Source organism: Enoplosus armatus, chromosome 19, assembly GCF_043641665.1.
Source record: "Enoplosus armatus isolate fEnoArm2 chromosome 19, fEnoArm2.hap1, whole genome shotgun sequence".
In the NCBI taxonomy this organism is placed as follows: Eukaryota; Metazoa; Chordata; class Actinopteri; order Centrarchiformes; family Enoplosidae; genus Enoplosus; species Enoplosus armatus.
The window spans coordinates 19,379,322-19,401,480 of NC_092198.1; the positions used below are offsets into that span (position 1 = coordinate 19,379,322).

General features: G+C 45.4%; 1 protein-coding gene across 1 annotated transcript in view; it reads left to right on the plus strand.

Moving 5' to 3' along the window:
* Positions 1-4,550, plus strand: part of man1a1 (mannosidase, alpha, class 1A, member 1) — a 116,418-nt gene extending 111,868 nt beyond the window's left edge. The window contains exons 11-12 of the mRNA XM_070925734.1: positions 4-119; positions 4,289-4,550. Of these exons, the coding sequence (XP_070781835.1) occupies positions 4-119; positions 4,289-4,415 (243 nt within the window). The 3' untranslated portion in view covers positions 4,416-4,550. The remainder of the gene's footprint in view (positions 1-3; positions 120-4,288) is intronic.
* The last annotated feature ends 17,609 nt before the right edge of the window (positions 4,551-22,159 follow it).

Sequence of the window (22,159 nt, forward strand, 5' to 3'; positions counted from 1 at the left end):
CAGGCCTTGGAGCAGCATTGTAAAGTGGAAGGAGGCTACAGCGGCGTCCGAGACGTCTACGCCTCGACTCCCAACCACGACGACGTGCAGCAGAGCTTCTACTTGGCCGAGACACTCAAGTAAGAACATCGCCGCACGGCGCACACCCTTCACCCCTGTCCTCTCGCGATTGCGCTGTCGTTGCACTTTAGGGAAGGGACGAGGCCCCTGCGTCCCCAAACTGACGGAGATGTCGAGTCTCGCGCACACGCTAACCATAAAGTATGATGTTGTCGTTCATTCGGACTGAGCTCCAGGGAGCGGCTGAGGTCCCTGGGAAGGTCACTTCACTCGCACGTGGAGTGAATCTGAGAGACTCTTGCAGTTCTGTGTTAAAGCTCAGGATGGACATTCAACATCTGACCAAAGCAAAATCGTCCCTGTGTCTGTGGTACACTGCAGCTCTGTCGGATATTTTAATCGGTGGTTCCCAGGATCCCTTCGAGCAGTTAGAAGATACTTTTGACGGGTTGTGACATGAAAAGCAAAACACAAAAAAGCCGCTCCGCTGCACTTATATCAAGATTCCGTCCGTTCTCCCGTCTTGGCTTTCTTTGTAAAATACCAGATGAATGTACCTGTTTAGGCCTCTAAAAGTTGTCCACAACTCATTACAAAGAGACGAGTATTTTTGGGGGCATTTTTATCAGATAGTAGACAGTGGAGATCTGACAGGAACTGAGAGAGCGATGAGGGATGACACACAGCAAATGTCCCTGGTTGGAAGGTGCTTCAACATTGCTTCATTTTAAGGGGTCGTAAAACCAGAAGCACTGCCCTAGATCATGTGGGGTGAATATATTCATACCGCAGGTCTCGTGAAGGTGACCTGTGGAGTCTTATTTTGTATTTTAATACTGCAGCAGGTCACATGTTCCGCCACTACGTGCATGAGGGTTTACATGCACCACCGCGAGCGCAGGGGCGACCACTTATTTCAGCTGAAGAGGACAGTAACGTGGATCTGCGTGACATAAAAAAAGATACGTCAATGAAAGAGTAAAAGAGTAGGTTTAAAAAGCATTCAGTGGTAAGAAAAGTGTGGCATTTCCAGCTCGGTGTCATCCTTTCAGCAATACAATACAAACCAGGTAGAGACGTGTCTTTGCTGCCGACCTTTGACCCCATGCTTTAGAGGTGCTGCTGTCAAAGTGGCCAATGCCGCCCGGACACGTCAAATCACACCTTGTAGCTTTAAGACCTTTTCCGTTTCGCTCTCTTGTTTTTGTAAACCGCTCTGAATGCCGAGCAGACCAGTTATCACCCACACGTTCCAGCAAACCGGCGCATTAGCCTTATTCACGCACTCACAGGCATGAAATAGCAGGGAAAGACGTGAAACTGTGGAAAAAAACGCCTCATATCCCGACCCCGTGTGGCGGGGGCCTGCCTGAGTTTCTGTGTGTTAACGTGTGCGCGTGCGAGGGTGTGAATGTGCGGCCACGAGTGGCTTTTTTTTTTTAAATGTGCTGTTGTCAGCCACGCAGCGTGATGTCTGCTGGCTAATAGGGCTTCTCCCTCTCAGACGGCTCTCCAACTGGGTTCGGGGCGACGGCCTTGTTTAAACCGTGACGAGAAATCCCAACTACAGTTTAACAAGTGTGAACGTGTGTGTGTGTGTGTGTGTGTGTGTGTGTGTGTGTGTCTGCACATGCAAAGCAATTCCCCTTCAATATGTTATCTTAATAAATTGAATATATTTATTCATTTCATCACATGTTGATTGTATTGGAGCAGCCGACCCAGGCAGAGTAACAGCTGCCCCAGTTAATTGGTTTGTTGTGCGTTACAGGTTGAAGTGAACAGCCAGAATTTGGAGCTAATGTATTTTTAGAAACCAGATGTACTGCTGCTGTTTAGTGGAAGTTATTACGTTTATTATAAAACGCGGAGCCACAGAAAAAAAAAAAAAAAAATCCTTCTTTTAACGTCTGAAGGTTTCACAGTAGATTTCGACACAAAAAGCAGAAAAGACGATGTTGCCCAGATTTCATTTCTCTCTCTTGGGGTCGTCAGGATTCACTGGTTTACACAATGAACAGCATTTGAGTTTATATAATCATGCATTTTAAAATGTGATTAGGGCCTGGTCTGAATATTACTTCATATTATCGAATAATCTGCCAATTCTTTTTCTGGACTAATTCACCTTTTGTCTTAAAAAGTACATGTAAAAAGTTTAGTATAAAGTTTACCAGAGTAGACGGTGAGAAGTTCAAAAGATATTCAATTTATTATTATTATTATTACTATGGACTAAGAAAACCAGAAAGAATGGAACCAGAATGGAATGTGTAAACCAGTGAACAATTATATCTCATTAAAGCCCCGGCTCTTCTACTGTGGATTGTTTTTAATGAACCGGTCCAGCGGTGGACCGCACTTCTGCTGCTCTCCTCTTTCTCCCACTCGTCCTCCAAATGTGTCGTTTCCTTTACTCCCGTCGAAAACCTCCACCTCTTCCTCCCCCGTTCATGTCCTCCTCTCCTCCTCCTCCTCCTCTTCTTCTTCTTCTTCTATCATTTCTTTCACCCACCACCGCACCACACCAGACAGCTGTTGACAGGAAGTCAAGGTTAGCCTAACAGAGCCTGGTGGGAGCGAGGTGCCATCCAATCCAGCTTTTTTATAGGCAGTAAATTTTAACAAGCGTCACCTCTACTCCTGATAACACACACACACACACACACAGTACGATGTCTGGATTCAGGTCCACCAGGTTGTAACATGCAGATAAAAGTATGTTTCCTGTTGATCAGTGTCTATAAATCCCACTCAGCCGTCGTGGAAAACTCTCCGTGAGATGTGAATATCATTTATAGGCGTGATAAAATGTTGCCAGGAGAAACTGAACATAAAGCAAAATGTTCTCATTAGCCTCCCACAGACAACTGGACAGCAACACAATAATTACCCATCCGTCAAGCCGCGTCATATCCGTGATATCAGAGAGGGACCTCGCTGGACACAGAAAAATATCAATCCCATTTAGCAGCCGAGCCATAAGTCTAATCCTCCTGATGTCACTCGGGGATCTTGGCGTCGCGCAGGGCCACTTCCTGTATTCATCTTCCCGCTGCTGCCAAGGACACGGCCGTACTTCACACCGCTGTCTGCCTCCAATCACTCACCGCTTTCTAGTGCTTTGTTGGCAGGCGGAGGGGGGGGACGGGGGGGAAGGGGGGACTTGTTGTGGACAACCAGCTCCTCTGCTGGATCATTAGTTTTAGTCAGGGTTAGTCAGCCGACGCTTTGCTTTTGAGGTCGTCCCTTTTTGTTTTTCTAGTTGCATTTTCTGAAGTTTCCCCCTCCTTTCTCTTTCATAACCACAAGTTCCTTTTGAAAGAAGTCTTTCTTTTTATTGATCTCCGTCTCTCTCTTACTCTTCAGGGTGGAATCTGGAGTGATTACGCGAACCCTTAAAACTCACTTTCTTTACTTACTCTCGCGCCACTCCTTTGATTCAGCCTGTTATTTTGAGGTGGTTTCATGAGATCTGGTGTCTGTGAGCCGCAGAATTTCATCACTTCAGGTTTCATAAACTGGCCTGAGCCTGAGCCGCACCCCCCCCCCCCTTCTCTCTCTCTCTCAGTTCCACATCTGCCTCATATTTCTGTTGGCAGGACTGCCCATACATATTGCAAATGCTGAACACAACTCGAAAATAATATCTAAAAACACTAAATCCCGAAAAGGTTTGTCTTTTAAAAAGGAAATGAAGAAACGACTTTACGTAATCAAAACATTATTTTCCCTGAAAGGCTTTTCGTCTCAGATCTGGTGAATTGTCCGGAGCACACGGAAAACGGACAATCAGCTGGAACCTGCAGCAGATTTACGGTTTATAGCAAATGCAGCCATAGTTTGACTCAAGGGCTAATCACAAGCTTTCTCCCGAGCTTTCAGCTGCAGCTCATGATTTCATCTGTGGTTTTGCCCAGTTGTCCCCTCTAGTGTATATTCAGCTGTAGTGACACCGTAACATCGCCATTTGTGAGCCCGTGGCTGCTACTTTTCCGGTCCACAAGCGATTTTATGTCATTTTCTTTCCCAAAACGTCACACTTGGTTGACGGGGCACAGTGGAGCACGATAACAGTGACTCAAGAAATGAATGTTGGAATAATATAATAATGATGATAATAATAAAGTTGGAATAGTTTTATTTTCAATGCAGATACAAAGTATTTAGTTAGTGGAACTCCGCCAAACTGTCATTAATGAATGATTTCCTCCTCTGTCCCCTTCAGGTATCTCTACCTGCTCTTCTCCGACGACGACCACCTACCGTTCGACCACTGGGTCTTCAACACCGAGGCCCACCCTCTGCCGGTCATCAGGAAGGACAAAACAGACGGACCCAACGAGGTGGAGTAGCGGACCGCTGACACCCAAAACAAGTGCGAGAAACCTCTGATCCTGTACACCTGAGCCTCCTTGCTGTCTGTCTGAAAACAGTTTAGCCATTCGGAGTCCCCGATGGTTACAGACGCCTCTTGATTCAGATTTCTTTTTTTTCTTTGGTTTGTTTTTTTTTAACGGGATCAAAACAGAAATTCAAGCCTGTTGGGGCTGAATTCCTGCTGTAGAATCCAGTTCTGGTTTTTGCTTTAGTTTTTTTTTTTTTTTCCCAGCTCTGGTTGAGTCCAGACGTCGACCTGAACCAACATCTTTACTGCCGGATAAGAATGCGCGATGCAGCGACATCGTCTGAGAGTTTTTATTATTATTATCGAATTATAAAATACTCTCTGAAGATGTCGGAGATTTCCTAACTCATTCCGTTATCGCACTATTCGTCGGTAGCTTTTTTTTTTTCCTCCTTCCCGTGAAGGAGAACACTGACAGACCCTCACGTGGATATTTTGGACCTGAGCCTCGGGCACCAAACCCGGGATAGACTCCAGCTCTCGCCTGAGGATTACAAGGCTGACTCAGTGAGCTCAAGGACGCTCCGTTCACCTCACATGCGTGGTCTTTTCCTTCTGCTTCGATATCCGAATAGGAACCGGTTTCTCCGCTGGTGCCGCCTCCGCCGCCGCCTCCCAACTTTCTGCACCGTCTTAATGGAGACATTTGCTTTTTATAAAAGAGAAAAAAAAAAGAAAAATTAAAAAAAACGTGGTTGTCTCTGTGGGAGTGAAGGAAAGACGCAGCACAGCCCGAGCCTCTTTTTATAAACCCACAGAAGTTTTAGACCTCTGCCCCCCCCCCCCCCCATATTACCTGAACAGCTGACTGCTTCTTCCTTTGGTGTGACGCAGGGCGACCGGCCACACCAGCTCTCTACCTGCCAGTAATTTCACTTCCTCCGCACGACGTTTACACAAAGCTGTCCCTCTGCTTCTTCTTCTTCTTCTTCTTCTTCTGCTCATCTGTGTCTTTCCGTCTGGATTTATTTCTCTTCCTCACATTCACACCAATATTTCTGGGGTTTGACCGACACAGGTTTGCCAAAGCTGATGACTTTTTATTTTAAAACTTGGCGCCAACATTTCTGATCATGCTCCAAATATTCATATTGTTTTAATTTTATATTATTTTATAGTCCCCCCCCCCCCCCCCCCCCCCCTGTCTGACCAAAACAGAAGAAGAAATGTTATCTCAAGGTAGCAGCCAACCGCATTTCATGGTCTTCAGCTGTGATGCAGCGTGGAGATGAGTTAGGCTGTGAGATGCAGTCACACTCAGTATTATTGTTGGATAAAGGCCTTTGAAATGAAGAAACCTTATATTATTTCTTATCTTCTGGGGTCTTGATACTCCACAAACACAATTTGAGTATGCGTGAGAGGAGAATTTTCCCGACAAGTCTCCACTGGAGAGGACGCTGATCACTGATTCTGATCGCATTCACCAGGAAACCCGTGTGTCGGTCGAACCCTCTGTCTCGTTGTTGTATCGCCTCCTCTCGTCTCCATCCTCCAGCTGCAGCGTAGGGCCGGCTGTAGGATCTTCTCTCCTCTATGAGGAGACGGACGCTCGACTTATCTGTAATATTTCACCTGCACACACACACACACACACACACACACACAGGAACACTCACACAGAAGAAGCCATACTGATTCAAGACAGCTTTACCATTCTGTCGTTGAGACTTTTGTTCCCTTCATCCTCCACTTATTGGGGTGGAGAGGGGGTGGGGGACGCAAACTGTGTTGCTGTTATTGTACTTTTTCTGTTCAGCTCATCAAAGTCGCGCTCACTTTGCTATTTAGTTTGAATTTGTAGTAAAGATTTCTCCTGATGCCACACAGAACTGTAGCCAGATCAAATCCAGTTTAGTCTTCAATCTAGTGCCTTCAGTCAGAGTCAGAGGGGAAAGGAGCTCACACAAACACAAAAGGGTCGAGTTTTAAATAGTCCGAGAGCTTTAAGTAAGGCTCCCCCCCCCGTGTCTCAGATGAGGATTAAAACCAAAACCTCCAGCTTTTTAAGTCGATATTTGATGTTGCTTTTGGCTTGAAAGTAGCCCGAGAGTTTGGTGAAAACGTGGCTTCTTTGTGATGCGTGGGACCCCCAGAGGACCATCTGCTGATCATATGAAATGATTTCAACATTAGAAGAAGTCTCATGCGCTCGCGCTGTTCTTTCTCCAGACTCCTAGTTTGGCCAACATCTGTCAGGAGCCAGTCCCCAGTCATTTCCCTTTGACTACACTGACATCTAGTGGTGAGATGATCCAACTACAGTCCACGCCAGACCTGGGCTAAATGACTGGAGTCTGAAAAGTGACTCTCACCATGGTTTCTTTTGTTTCAAATACCAGTCAATCATTTCAGATGTTCTCACATATTTACAAGAGATGGAAAAAAAAAAAAAAAAAAACAGGAAAATCCCCAAACTTGGATCTTTAAAATGATGTGTTTTCCTCTGATGGATGGAAACTATTGCGCTAGTCATTAGCTTCGGCAGGTATTCATTAGTTTTCGTCGTGTATATTTGAGGTGGTGGATAATAACTGTGCCCACGTTCAGCTCTCCCAGCGCTCCTGCTCCCACAAATGAGCTTCAACAGACAGACTTAAGTGTCACTGAGAGATCTGGCAGATGGGAAGTCATTAGAAAGTTCAGTCAAACAACAGCGTCGCTGTCTGAAACGTCTTTCCTGAAGTAGACACATTTATTTCAGCTGTCTGGAGTCGACGGAGCCGAGTGACAGTTTAAAACCAGCAGGTTTAAAGACACGTGGACCAGGACCCACAGAGCAGGATCACTTCCTGAGACCCGCCACACAGCAGTCCAAGTTTTGAGCAATATGCTTGATGTTGCCTTGGTTCCTGTTTTGTTTTGTTTTTTTACTAATTTTCACCAAAAAAACTATCCAGATGGATTCTTAAGTAGATTTTTTTCCCCCCCATTTTCTAAATAATGTCCTCCCGCAACAAGAAGAGCTCGCAAGACCTTCAAATTTATAGAAAGTAGAGAGAAAAGGGCAAATGAGCTTCTGATGTTGCTTCACAGTCCGTCTGAGCATGTTAAAGAAGCAAGAAACCATTCAACCACAAAATGTTTGTGCCCCCCCCCCCCAAAAAAAGGAACTGAATGGCCCACAGACATATCAGTCAGTTCAAACTGAATACACTGTTGAGCTTCTGAGCTGTGACGAATCCCTCCGCCTCCTTCACAGCGCTGTACAGACGACGGTGTCCTCGTCTTCAATCTGTGTTTTGTTTAGTTAGTTTTATTATCCACGTGATGTTGTATTGTAACGCTTGATTTTGCTGATCGTGTTAATTTATTCTGTAGTAGGGAACATAGGACTCACCCCCCCTCATTTGCATATTTATCTACCAAAAAAAAAAAAAAAGACGCATCCCGAAGTGATGAGAATTTAAAGGTCCTATAGGTCTAGCAGTGATTTTAATACCACAGTAAAACAATGGCTGTGTTTAAAAATGCTACACATGGTACCTTTTTTTTTTTTTTTTTTTTAAAGCGGTCAGGCAGAAAAAAAATGTGGTTTAATGCCAGACGGAGCGCAAAGAAACCACCCGGGGAGTCAGAACAACCTGACAGGAGGACAGGAATTACATGAATGTACCATCCAATGTGAAGAATATTTTCTATGCGTTTTTGTCTTCATGTGTTCACTTCTATGTGCTTTTGTTGTTGTTGTTGTTGTTGTTGTTGTTGTTGTTGTTGGGTTTTTTTTTTTTTCTTCTTTTATCTTGGAAAGCACAAAAAAAAGTTGAAGCAATGTCTGCAGTTCATCAGCGAGGAGGGAGAGTGGCGAGCCTTTGTGGTGTTTTCCGAATGCGGCGGCGGCGGGAAACGATCCGGATGTGCTGCACGCTGTGCTGTCGGCATGTGGTTTTTGTTTTTGTGTCGCCTTCGTTTATCCTTCTGACGCGTAAACATGGCCGCATATGTGAATATGCAGCGTTACAGTATGAACCAGGTGTGTGTGTGTGTGTGTGTGTGTGTGTGTGTGTGTGTGTGTGTGTGTGTGTGTGTGTGTGTGTGTGTGCGTGCTCACCTTGTTGGGCCAGAGAAGGCTTGTGATGAAGGACGGATCGAAGAAAACAGTGTCCATTGTGAGGACCGCTTTTGAGCTGGTGACCAATGAAAACGACTCAGTTCGTGCCATGCTAGTGTTAGTCAGGCATCACATGATAAAGCATCATTAGGTCATCTGCTTTAATATACTGCAGCAGTTAATCCTGTCTCAGTGGTGACTGATGACTGAGTGTGTCGTAGTTGCTAGTTTACGCGGAACGGCGTGTGGCTCGCTGGTGGTCGCTGTTGCTTCCTTAGATTCAAATGGGTTGAAAGCTCCATGCAGAACTTCATTGCAAAAAAGATCTATTTTAGGCTACATTGCAACATTAAGGTATTGATGCTGCCTGGATTTGATTGAAGTCAAAGTTTAGTAATTCTGATTTACGTTTGTCCGGTTACAGATCAAACTTGTATTCTTACAAAGATTTTTGTAATGGTCGGGGGGGGGGGGGGGGGGGGGTTATATGTGGTGTTTTTTCCAACAGTCAGTATGATGGTGTGTGTTGGTTATTTTTCAAGAGATTTCTTAATGGTCATTTGAATGAACACAGTTTCCTTGTAGAGGATGTTGTTCAGCCGTTTCCGTCCCCATGGTAAGATCTGTTAGTGCAATCCTGCAGTCCGGAATTTGCATTTCCATTGCATTTTTTTGGGGGAAACAAACATGTCGAAGTAGCTGTGTGTGGACTTGTAGCCCTGTGTTCTGGAACCGTGGAGGCTTAGACACGTCCGTCAGGTTTTTGACGTGTAATTTTAGACTTAAAGAGCTGCATTTTGGTTGGATTGACTTCTGTATGTTAGACATGTTTTTTGTTTTTTTTTCAGTCACGTGACACTGATCTGGTAGTTTGATGGAAATGCAGAATGTATTTGGTTTTTCATGTGAGCCGTCAGCTTTAGCTTTCACATAGTGTGACGTCGGACATCATTTCCATATGCAGACTTTATTTGTTTTTTTTTGTTTGTTTGTTTTCTAAAAGGGTTGAAATGTTTTTGGTGATTTTTTTTTCTGAATATTGTGTTGAAGATCTGTTGCGTTCCAATGCCTTTCTATTGGTGAATATTAAAGGGCAACGCCACCCTTTTTCTAGGAATTCAAAAGTTCAAATCAGTCCTTGTGAAAATGCACCACTTTCCCCTGAAGAAACCTCTAATTTATATCGCGCCGACATCATCACTGTTTTTTCACAAGTGGTGCACGGTCACTAGATATGGCTGACGTGTCGCGGGACTCGAACAATCCGAGTTTCTCAAATGGTTGGCGTTGCCCTTTAAAGGTTTAACTGCGTGAAATCAACCTCAGAAACGTGTCTGTACAAAATATTGCTGATAATCATTCCATTGCACATAGTTTACTTTGCGTTTATATGCAATGTTTTAATTTTGTGGGGAAATTTGTTTTATTGTGTTAATATTATTATTGAAACAAAATGTAAATATTCCATTCCGGCAGATGAGCCGTTCTACATTTATATAAAAATCTTCTGAGCTTATGGATTAAAGTGATATTAATAAGCAGCAGACTTTTTAATAAACTATATTTGTTACACTTCTATTGTGAATAAAAAAAATCTTTTAATAAGTGGTGGTTTGGAGTCTTTTTTTTTTTAAATGTATAATCCAACACTAACGTTTTCGGGTAATAGTTTATTGTCACTCAAACTGACTTTCATACTTTGGATTTGCAGTCAAGTTACCTTTTTAAAAACCTTAATTTCTACATGAACATTGGCAGAGCTTGTGTCGGGTGCAGCCGTGTACAGGGCGGTGAGGGATGAGATTAGCTGAGGTAAGCCTTAAAAACTGAATGGAATGAATGAACTTAATGTAGCTTGACGTGATTCATTGATTCAGTCTTGACCTGAAGGGCTCTCGCCCCCCCTCCCCCCCTCCCCCCCCTCCGCTGCACACAAAATGTTTCATGTACAGAAACAACAGACGTATTTGTCACTGCAGGAGCCGGTCCACTCCGGAAACACTGACGCGTTGGCAGCTATTCATTAGTGTTTAAAATTCAGTTTTGTATAGACCATTATCATAAATAATCTGATTAGGATCAGTCGCTGATAGTCTTTTTTTTTTTAAAGGCTGGAGTCGCTGCAATCCATCAATGTCAAGTCCATAAAACCCCTAAAACAATTATCTGTGCTAAAGTTAATTAGTTAATTATTGAATCTGCCTCTTGTCATTGGATTAAAGGTGGGACCTTTCTTCTTAATGAACACGTTGTATACGTTATAACGTCATAGCTCACTCAGGTGATAATTGTTGCGTTCAAATATGACTTTCTTCTTGAGCGGGAAAGTTCATTCTTGGCCTTTTTAGAAACAGTTTTCACAACAACAACAAAAAAAACAGAACTGGAAATCTGTAGAAAAAAGCTGGAGAGTGGACCTCGAGTTTAGATTTGTCGGTTTTAGTTTCACCGCTGGAGAGGAAAAGAGGAAATAATAAAAACACTATTCTCAGTTTGGTGTGAAGGTTGTCTAGAAACTGTTTCACTACCTTTAGATAAATAATTCCATCAGTGAAGCCGGATGACATTTTGAACTCATTAAATGTCTCTAATCCTTTTAATGCTGCTGAAGCACAAAGAAGACACTGAAATGCCGGTTGTCTCTGACTACTGTATTTTTTGTTGTCACAAAACAGAATATCAAAGACTTAACCACTGAAAAAAAACAAGAATGTTGCAGATCCTTTAATGTTAAATACTGTGAGAGGACTGGGATCTGTCGTTTCTCTTGATTTAACAGGCGTCGAGGCGTTGGTGTGCTCCTGATTACCACCAGAGGGCGGCAGAGGACCGTGAGAGCAGGAGCACGACCAGAGAGTCTGAGGCGTTTGTTTTCACTTTTGAGCTCGTGAAGCTCGTCGTATATATTTTATATTCTTCCTCTTGTATGAGTTTTCTCGTGACTTCCCTCTTCAATTCATCGGCTCCCGTCGGCCTCTTCCAAACTCTAAAAGGGGTCTTTAACTCTCCTTGGGTGTACAAAGCCCACCCTGCGGCAACATCACCGCTCGGGCCCGATGTCTAAAAAGGCCCCCGAAAACTCTGGGCGGGCTTAACATCCCATCACTTTCAGCGCAAAGGTGCCTAATCGCCATTAGAATGAAGGCCCAAAAAATAAGAAGTGCTCTGGGTGTTTGGAGAGAGAGAGAGAGAGAGAGAGAGAGAGACTTTGACTGTTTCAGCACCATGGAGAGAGACACACAGACTCAGTTTGAATGTGAGGGAAAAGGCTTCAGCGGTATGGTGACGTGTGCTGAGGGAGTATTTCGTAATCACGTGTCAACTATTTAATGTTTGTGACTGACCAAAAACAGACAGAAGAGCTCACAACGCCACAATATGCTGCATACGTTGATGTGGTGGTATAAAATGGGTTATTATTATTAATAATAATAATAATAATAATAATAATAAAGAGCGTGTTCTTCTGTTTTCAGCACAAATGGACAAGAAGAAAGTGAGACGGGTCTGAATGTTTCAGACGCGAAGACGACTGTCTGCTGTCATGGATACTGCGAAAACAAACGTCTGAAGTGTGTGCCCCCCCCCCTCCGAGCAGGTCTGAGCAGTAGCCGCGGTGCTAATGTCGTTCTCTTTAACAAGCCCTCGACTGGAGGATCCTCGCAACTGTGAAGTGTGTCTTTTCTGAGCTGGAGGGGGGGGGGGGGGGGGGGGGACAAAACAACATGTTCCCGCTGCAGCACGAACACAAATAAACACGCTTTCAGTCGAAAGGGCCTCATCTGAATAACTTGTGGTCGAGATCGTCGCATGGACAACCAGTGTCTTAAAAAACAACAACTGTTGCTGTTTATTTGCTCACAGCTGGAGCAGTTTGTATGTGACTGATGTGTGTTGAACGCATCTCGTTTGCTCCCTTGTCTCAGAATGACACGTTGATTCAGTGTCTCATATTTGTTTAATTGATGGCATAATGTTTGTGGGAAACATGTCATTAATCCAGACGTCAGTGTCAATAGCTGTTAATGTGACAAAGCTATGAGTCAGCTCACCAGTAGAGCAGCCTTGGGAGGAGGAGGAGGAGGGGAGGGGAGGAGGGGGGGGGGGGGACTCGCTCGCTGTCTTATTTTTCCCTCTAATGATCCAAAGAGATGATGTACGATCTGTCAACTGTGGAGGCTGCCAGGTGACACACCGGCGTGTTTATATATGCACAAACAGAGCTGAACTGAAGCACAGACACTTGTAAGTATATGTAAGTATATATATATATATATATATATATGAAAGCATGCAGCAGGCCTGGTCAAGATCAAACATCAGAATGGTGGGCTTTGAACGCGGAATGATGCGGGAGGGGTCGAGTGCCTCGGGGACTGCAGATCTCCCGGGCCCCCGGGGTTCCTCCCCTGTCGGCTGACACCAGGAGACTGAGGCTACGTGTCGCGACAGCAGCTTCGCTCGTGCCGCCTTGTTGTTCTCCGTTATCTGCTCGCTTCCCCCCTCGACACCGACTCTGCTGTCAAGTCCGAGCCTGCCGCCCTCCGCCTGAGCCTCGGACCCCCTTTTCCCCCTAATCTCGGCCCGGTCGACCATAAAATATAAGAACTTAACTGTGATCCGGTTCACCTTCAACCCACATTACACTAGATGTATAAATCTCAGCTGTTTCCTTTTAAAGGGAGACGTTTAGGGAATTTTCACAGTTAGCCTAGCTTAGCATAAACACTGGAAGCAAATGGGGGGTGGGGCATGAATTGTGCTCACCAAGAAATAGTTACAGCATTGAACTGCGGCATTTGTGTTTGTGCCCGAATTAAAACAAACAAGATGTGTCGCGTTATTTAGAGAACATTCTTTTTTTTTTTAGATACATTTATTTATGAGAATGCTGTTTGTTTTATCTTCTCACTCTCGGAAAGAATGTGAATCGACTTCCCGGAGTCTCCCGCCGGGTTGCCGGGCGACAGCAAAAACTCCAGGAAGTAACTGCACCCGGCCAAGGGATGACCGATACAGTGCAGATGAAGCAAATTAATGTTGAAGTGTACCTTTAATACCGTCCCCCCGCCCCCCCCCCTTGTTTTACCTCCTTTCTCCTGCCGTCCTCCTCGTCTACCCACAGAGGACTCGGATTATTCTCCGTTTTAAACAAGAAGAATAGAGTGGCGCTTTAAATACTAAACACCTTTCATTCAGCGGCAGCAGATTACAGAACAGGAGAGGACGCAACCTCGGCATCTGCGTTCCTGAAAACTCCCTGGTTCGAGTGTGTGTGTGTGTGTGCGTGTGTGTGTGTGTGTGTGTGTGTGTGTGTGTGTGTGTGTGTGTGTGTGTGTGTGTGTGAGGGGCTGAGAGTAAATCTGCTGAGCCACAATAACCCTGAAGGAGGAACTGTTTTTCTCTATTGAGCTCATCTTTTATTGAACAACGGAGACAAGATAGACTTCAGGGTTTTTCCTGGTGTTTAGGCTTTTCACTTTCCTCGATGTAATGCTCTTATTGAAAAAAAAGTTTGAAGACTTTCTCGTAAACAGCCAGGGACCCTGGACGAGTTACTTCATACTTCTACTTCCATCTCAAAGGGAAGTATTGTGCTTTTTCCCTCCACTACAATCATGTCATAGCTACAGATCGTCCCATTATGTAATATGCTTTGTTAGAGATTTAACTACCCGACAGTACATGAAATATTCAATTTAGTATATTCCAGTAACATATAGAAAATATAACACTCTGAATGAGCACTTTTACTTTTTGATACTTTTAAGCGCATACTTTTTACCTCATGAAACGTCTCGGCGCCTCATCCACTGCTGTCTTTTCATCGCGAAGAGCTTCGTCCGTCGTGGCGCTTTCCAGATTATGATCCGATGTCCGGGGGCTTTATTTCATTACATAACGTGTTGTTATTGTCTCTGGTGTGCTGCAGCTCTCCCGGCGGAAAACACAGAGATTACGACGATCACGTGGCGTTTATGTGCATTTAAGTGTTTTCTTGTTCTCCAGCTTCAAAACGGCTGCGACGGTCGTGGGCGTACCAACTAAAATTCATTCATGTCATTAAAAAAAAAAACCCAAAAAAAAACAAGCATTATTATCATTTTCTGAGCTAATAATGTGATGAATATTCAGATTACCTTTCCCCTTTGATGTAACGCGTCTCTCCGGATGAAGTGATGCGCACACACACACACACACACACACACACTCGCACACTCAATAATAGCACACCACCACACATAGTGCCACTGAACGGAAATCCATCCGCCAACGACTTGAGAGAAACGCTACGGAGAGGATGAAAGAGTCCTGAGCTTTTGTGGAGAAGATTTGCCGAGGAAACCTTTCACGAGCAGCCGTCCTCCCGCTTCATGCCGGGACACGGGCCGGGCACAGCGTCCATATCCCAGAGACAACAGCACGAACCCGGCCTGCTAACCGCTGTTACATTGATAAGCCGGCATCCTGTTTGCTTCTTTTTGACATGTCGTGTTAATGGATCTGTTCTTGTTGTTTGATTTCTCAGAGTTAGATCAGATGGCAGTAAATACCACTCTCGTGCCTGTACGCTGGGCATGAAGCTACCACCAGGACACAGTTAGCCCAGCATAGCACAAAGGCTGGAAAACGGAGGGACACAAGCTAGCCTGGCTCTGCATGGAGGTATCAAAACCCACCTGCTGGCACCTCCAATTAAATCGTTCAAAAAAAACAAATGAACATGACAGCCTGTATGCTTAAAGAAGTCTAAAAGCACTTTTTTCCTTTATGCTAAGCTAAGCTAGCAGGCTGTTGCCCAGACTTCCTTTACAGAAATGGATAATTTATCAAATAATGCACCTCCCTGCGGTTTCCGCTGTTCAATAGTGTGAAAGTCGGGGGTGGGGGGGTGGGGGGGGGGACACCAACAGACACCAACCTTCTGGTGACTGACGAACAAAGCAGCCGGCTCTCTCCGTGACTTCCAAACTTATCAAACGATCGTCCGGCGAAGCGACGTTTTACAACACACCACCGGGAGGGACGCAGAGGCGGCGTTTGATCTTTCCATTCAACGTGACACGCCGACAGCACAGGGAACATTAACTGGTGTGTTCCTACTCGCTAACCGAGGTCGCTGAAAGTTGTTTCTCTCTGAGGTCAGGTCTGTTGACTTCTTCTCGCCTTTTGACAGAATGTCGGTTCTCGTGTTTTGACAGAAGGAAATGTGAGAAGCACACGGGTGAAATGTCTCTTCGCTGTCTGCTGCACTCTCCTTTTTTTTTCTCCTACTTTATTTATTTCAAATCAGGCCTACGGATATCTGTTCGTTCTTGTCTGGTTGTCCACGTGTCATGTTGCACATTTCCTCTTTTATTTTGTAGCACTCACCTCTCCTCTGGCGTCAGACGCTTCACTTTTCCCGCCCTCACGATCACCTGCCCCGCCCTGACCAGTTTCACCTGTCCCTCATGAGTCACTCACCTGGTGTGCCAGCTTGTCTTTGTCCTCGGTGAGAAGCAACCTGAGTCTGCGTCGTGCGTTTGAGTCCTCCGCCTTGTGAACCTGGTCGTTGCGTTATGTAGAATACACCACCTAAAAAAAGAAAGAAAGTTCAGAAGTTCACTGCTGACCATGTTAGAAGACAGCTGAGGAGACTCCACTCCAGCAAGGCTGCAGGCCCTGATGGTGTCAGCCCCAGGGTGCTTAAAGCCTGTGCCCCCCAGCTATGTGGAGTACTTCACCACGTCTTCAGAGGGTCCCCGTGCTGTGGAAGACGTCCTGCCTCGTTCCTGTGCCGAAGACGCCGCGTCCCAGTGGCTCCAAGGACTACAGACCCGCGGCACTGACCTCCCACATCATGAAGACCCTGGAGAGACTTGGTCAAGCCACACTTGGACCCCCTTCAGTTCGCCTACCAGCCCCGACTTGGAGTGGAGGATGCCATCATCTACCTGCTCGACCGCGTCTACGCCCACCTGGATAAGCCGGCGAGCGCTGTGAGAGTCATGTTCTTTGACTTCTCCGGTGCGTTCAACACCATCCGCCCGGCTCTACTGGGTGAGAAGCTGACGGAGATGCAGGTGGATGCCCCCCTCCTGTCCTGGATTGTCAACTACCTGACTGGCAGACCACAGTATGTGCGCTTACAACACTGTGTGTCAGACAGAGTGATCGGCAACACCGGGGCCCCGCAGGGGACTGTCCTCTCTCCCTTCCTCTTCACCGTCTACACCACGGACTTCAGCTACTGCACTGAGACCTGCCATCTTCAGAAGGTTTCTGATGACTCAGCAGTAGTTGGATGTATCAGTGAGGGTGATGAGGAGGAGTACAGGGCTGCTGTGGAGAACTTTGTCGCATGGTGCGAGCAGAACCACCTGCAGTTCAACGTGACAAAGACAAAAGGAACTGACTGTTGATCTGAGGAGGACCAAGGTGCCGATGACCCCTGTTTCCATCCAGGGGGGTCAGTGTGGACATTGTAGAGGATTACAAGTACCTGGGAGTCCACATTGACAATAAACTGGACTGGGTAAAGAACACTAACGCCCTCTACAAGAAGAGCCAGAGCCGTCTCTATTTTCTGAGGCGGCTGAGGTCCTTCATCATCTGCCGGACTATGCTGAGGATGTTCTATGAGTCTGCGGTGGCCAGTGCTATCCTCTCATGCTGTTGCATTTCTGATTCTGATTCTGATTCTGATTTACGGCCTCTTAAGTCGAGCCATTGTCTGTTTCAGAGTCAAGTTGATGAGTTAAAAGAAGTCCACAGTGTCTGCTCAACCGAAAGCGGTTCTCCCTCCAAGCTTTGGAGGATATTTGGTCGTGCAGCCGTTTGTCTCGGCTCCCATTTTCTTTCCTGCTTTTTGTTTTTATGTCGGCGGCCCTGCAAAGCTGTCATTGCCCACCGTCCATGTGCTCACACGAACCGCCACTCGGTGACAGTTTCAAAGAATATGGGCCGTTTTGGCTGCAACATGCAGGAGGAATAGGCAGCCTTCTACTCTGTATTAAATGAGTCTCCATCCGTCCCAACCATAAATAACACCCAACAACTTCGTCAAAAATAGAAACGACAGCCGTGAAGATTTTAGCAGAGAGTCGTACTGCACTGGTTGCAGACGGCTCGTGTCTGCGTGCAGGGCCTTTCGCTGTAAATCACGGGGGGGGGGGGGGGGGGGAGATGAGCCTGAAAGCGCCGCGCCGATTGCAACTGAGCTCCAAAAAAAAAAAAAGAAATGAGGAAAACGCTGCATGTTTCCCCGCGAAGAAAGTCGTTACTTTTAGAAGACGTAAGGAACTCGAGGTTCTGTGGCTCTTTAGTCGCATGTTAAATCACTGCAGGCGACACTTCGGAGCTGTGAATAATGGATGGATGGTACAGTCCTCTGCACTTTGCTCGCAGTGAGGGTGCAGAGAGAGAGAGAGAGAGACAGAGAGAGAGAGAGAGACATGGATTTGCCCCACAACGTTCTCCATAAGCTGGCAGGGGAGCAGAGGAGGGTGACAGCAGTGACACACACAGTGCCTTTGAATGCACACACACACACACACACACACACACACACACACACAGACAAGCACATACCTGCTGAGTCTCTAAACGGGCCACACATACATATGCATGCTCGTTCCATCGGCTGCCGCTGAAGTTCCTCCTGGGACGCCGCTGAAGGTGAAGAGTGAGACAAGTAGGAAACAAAAGGTCTCGCTATTAGTGGAAATCGCTGTTTTATGGATCAGTTTATTTATCGTTTTGTTGTTCATTATTCACTAATTCAGTTCAACTTTATTTATATGGCGCCAAATCACAACAAAAGTCATCTCATGACACTTTACAAACAGAGCAGGTCTAGACCGACTCTTTATAATGTGATTACAGAGACCCAACAGTTCCCACCATGAGACAGCACTTTGGCGACAGTGGCAAGGAACAACTTCCTTTTAAGAGGCAGCACCAGACTCTAGGTGTGGGGGGGGGGGGGTCATCTGCTTTGACCAGTTGGCTTTGAGAGAGAGAGAGAGGGGGAGAGACAGACAGACAGACAGACAGAAAGAGACAGAGAGAGAGATAGACGTAGAGACACAGACAGACAGACAGACAGAGATGTATGGCAGCACCAGCAGTAGAAATAGCAGCTATAATTATAATAATACTGGAAATATGACTGATAATAGTAGTTACAGCTGTAATACTAGCTGAGATTAATAATAGCAGCTTTAATAGTAACAGAACTACGACTAAACATAATAACTGTCGTGATGAGAGTCAGGCAGGCCCATGGCGGCAGCAGCACCCAGGCGTACCAGGACCACGATCCACAGCAACCTGCGAGACGAGAAAGCACAAAGAAACTCCGGGGAAGATATAAAGTTAGTAACATGCATTGGACTGTGATGAATGTGCAAAGATGAAGAGGGAGAGGAGGAAAGCTCAGTGCATCATGGGAAGTCCCCTGGCAGTGTAGGCCTATAGCAGCATAACTAGGGGGCTGGTCCAGGCAGGCCTGAGCCAGCCCTTAACTATAAGCCTTATCAAAAAGCAAAGTTTTAAGCCTCCTCTTAAAAGCAGAGAGTGTGTCTGCCTCCCGGACCCAAACTGGGAGCCGATTCCACAGGAGAGGAGCTTGATAGCTGAAGGCTCTGGCTCCTGTTCTGCTTTTGGAGACTCTAGGAACCACAAGCAGCCCTGCATTCTGGGAGCGCAGTGCTCTAGTGGGGTAACAGGGTACTATGAGCTCTTTAAGATATGATGGTGCCTGACCAGTAAGAGCTTTGTAGGCCAGGAGAAGGATTTTAAACTCTATTCTACAGGAGAAATAAGATCTCTTTTTCCTGGTTCCTGTCAGTCCACGTGCCGCAGCATTCTGGATCAGCTGGAGAGTCCTCAGGGACTTGTTGGGACAGCCTGATAATAAGGAATTGCAATAATCCAGCCTAGACGTGACAAATGCATGGACTCGTTGTTCTGCATCTGTTTGAGACAGGATCTTCCTGATGTTTGCAATGTTACGGAGGTGAAAGAAGGCAGTCCTGGGCGTTAATTTAATAGGAATTTAATACTGGTCATTACTGGACGCTCTTATCAGTTGATTCTAATATTATGAGCTTAAAGAAATACCAAAGATGCCACAAATGTGCCACAAAGAGCCCCGAAGCAGTTAGCTACTGTTTGTTAAGTCGGCCATTTTGTCTTTAGGCGTCCTTCAATTAGCCTACCGCTGACCAAGCTAGCCATGATGCTAGCGGTCTGAGGCTAACGTGTTGCTACTATAACATTCTAAGTTGGCTTATTTACTGTTCGGCTAGCCGTTAGCTGCGCTTGGCGTCACCCCCGTATTCACCCGTTGACCGGCCCCTGCGTAACGGACACAGTCGCTCCCTCGACAGTGAGCTAGCTGTACTTGTAGCGTCTGTAAAAAATGTGGCGCATTGCATTGTGGGATTGTCAGCAGAACTCTTTGTTTTTTTTTTGTTTTTTTTTCCTCCACTGTGGAAACTTTAAGGCCAGAATTCGGGGGGAACTCAAACAAAATGGCGGACGGCAAACGTCATGCACTGTGTGTGTGTGTTTACTAGACGAATGACTGCGTGTTGTACGCTATGGAGAGCTGATGGGGAGCTTGTGCCTGTGATACTTTGTGAATCTAGTTCCTTTGTTACTGTACAAATGCATTTTTTTTTTCCAACAGCTTTGCCCTAACTCGCCCTTACTGACTTGTAAATCACGCTAATTATACAGTTGAATTTATACACTCGGTTCTTGTTTTCACAGCTCCTCGATTGCCTCCAGCGAAGAGACACGCCGACACACCGACACACCGAGCACAACATCAGCATGCGACACAAACTAGCGCGTCACAGGTGTGTCGGCGCCGCGCGGTTTCGTTTTTTCACTGGGGCTGCCAAGTTGCGATCTGACTGATGTACTTTGAATTGATCTAATACTGTGTTTCCTCTGTAAAACTTGCTCACACAATAACCTTCTGTGGAGTCGCGCAATTATGTTTCAATTTGAGCGCTTGCCCTCCGGTGTTAGCGCCGCACGCCGCGCATCTCGGCGAGCGCGGAGAGATTAGATTGTTGTGGTTATTATGTTGTCAACTTTATTACTTTTTGGGAGAGCCACCGCGCTCCCCTAATTGGATTGTGGTGTGCCTGTACCCCCCCCCCCCCTGCTGCAAGACGAGGCTCAAACCTATAAAATATTCCAATTATTAAGCTTGAAGAAGTGAAGCGGAATGTGTGCCTCCAATTTTATACCATCTAAAAATAGACACACAGATGGATGACAAACGTGTGTGTGTGTGTGTGTGTGTGTGTGTGTGTGTGTGCACGCCCATGTGTTTGCAGTTACAGAATCAATCCCCAGTACACAATGGAAAACAATAGAGAGCAGTCCATCATTTTGTTGCACCAGATGCAATCCATACTCCCACAGCTCTCCCCATTTTCATTTTTCTCTAAAAAAAAAAAAAAAAAAAAACACCAGCACACCTCCTCTTTTTTCTTTTTTCTTTTTTTTGTGGCATAGTCATCCTTAATGTGTGTCAGAAATGCAAACACAATGTTCCAGGCGTGCGCACACATAATATATCTTCATTAGCCTTGCTTTGCTGTGTCATGTTGCAATTAAAACGCCGGATCCCCCGGAACCCGGATTCTGCCGGCGAAAGCCGAGCCAGCGCGTCCCTCCTCATTATTCGGTGAGAGCGAGTTAAAACGAGGATGTGCCCCATTTACAAGTCATCACAAACGGTGATCACTCTGAACACACACGGCTGGCAAACACACACACACACACACACACACACACACTCTCTCAAAACGGATTGACAGCCAAAACATGAAGCCAGTAGCCTGTGTAAGGTCTTAAGCAGTGGTGGGCAATGTGATATAGATGTGTCTGCTGGTTGAGATTTTACTGTTTATACTGAGGTGCATTTCTTCAATATATCTGCAATACATATATATATATATATATATGTTTATATATATATACACATACGTATACATTGTTATTGTATATATTTTTTACTTTTATTTTTCTGTTGAATATCGTAAATGTGTATATTTTTTATTTCTTATATCTTATTTTTGTACGTACTTCTCATTTCTAAATGTTCTGCTACTTTCTACTCTTTGAATGGGAGCGCCGGTACTGTATAATTTCCCCCCCCCCGGGGATCAATAAAGTATTTATTCTGATTACTATGACTATTGATTCTGATTCTGGTTGCATTATTAGGTACAAATCAGTGAGCAGGACTGCTTTATTGTGATATTATGTGATGTAAATATGTTGGTGTGTCAGGTATTTAAAGGCCCTGCACACCTTTTTTTTTTTTACAGGTGATTTTCAGTTATACCGGCTGATTCAACCTCCATTTAATACTAACGCAAAGGTACAACTTGTCCTGCCCAAGCAAGTGCAGCAAAGCTAACAAGAGAGCGAGGAAGATGTCAGTCAAAAGCACACACACACACACACACACACACACACACGAGAAAAGCTTTTAATTGACTAGATTGGCCAAAAAAAAAACAGACATTCCTACCTGATTATTTGATCTATGAATTTACTGTATCATGATTTAAAATTGCTACATTACATTTTATTTTTAGACCATGATAGAAGATTTTAATCCGAAGGGA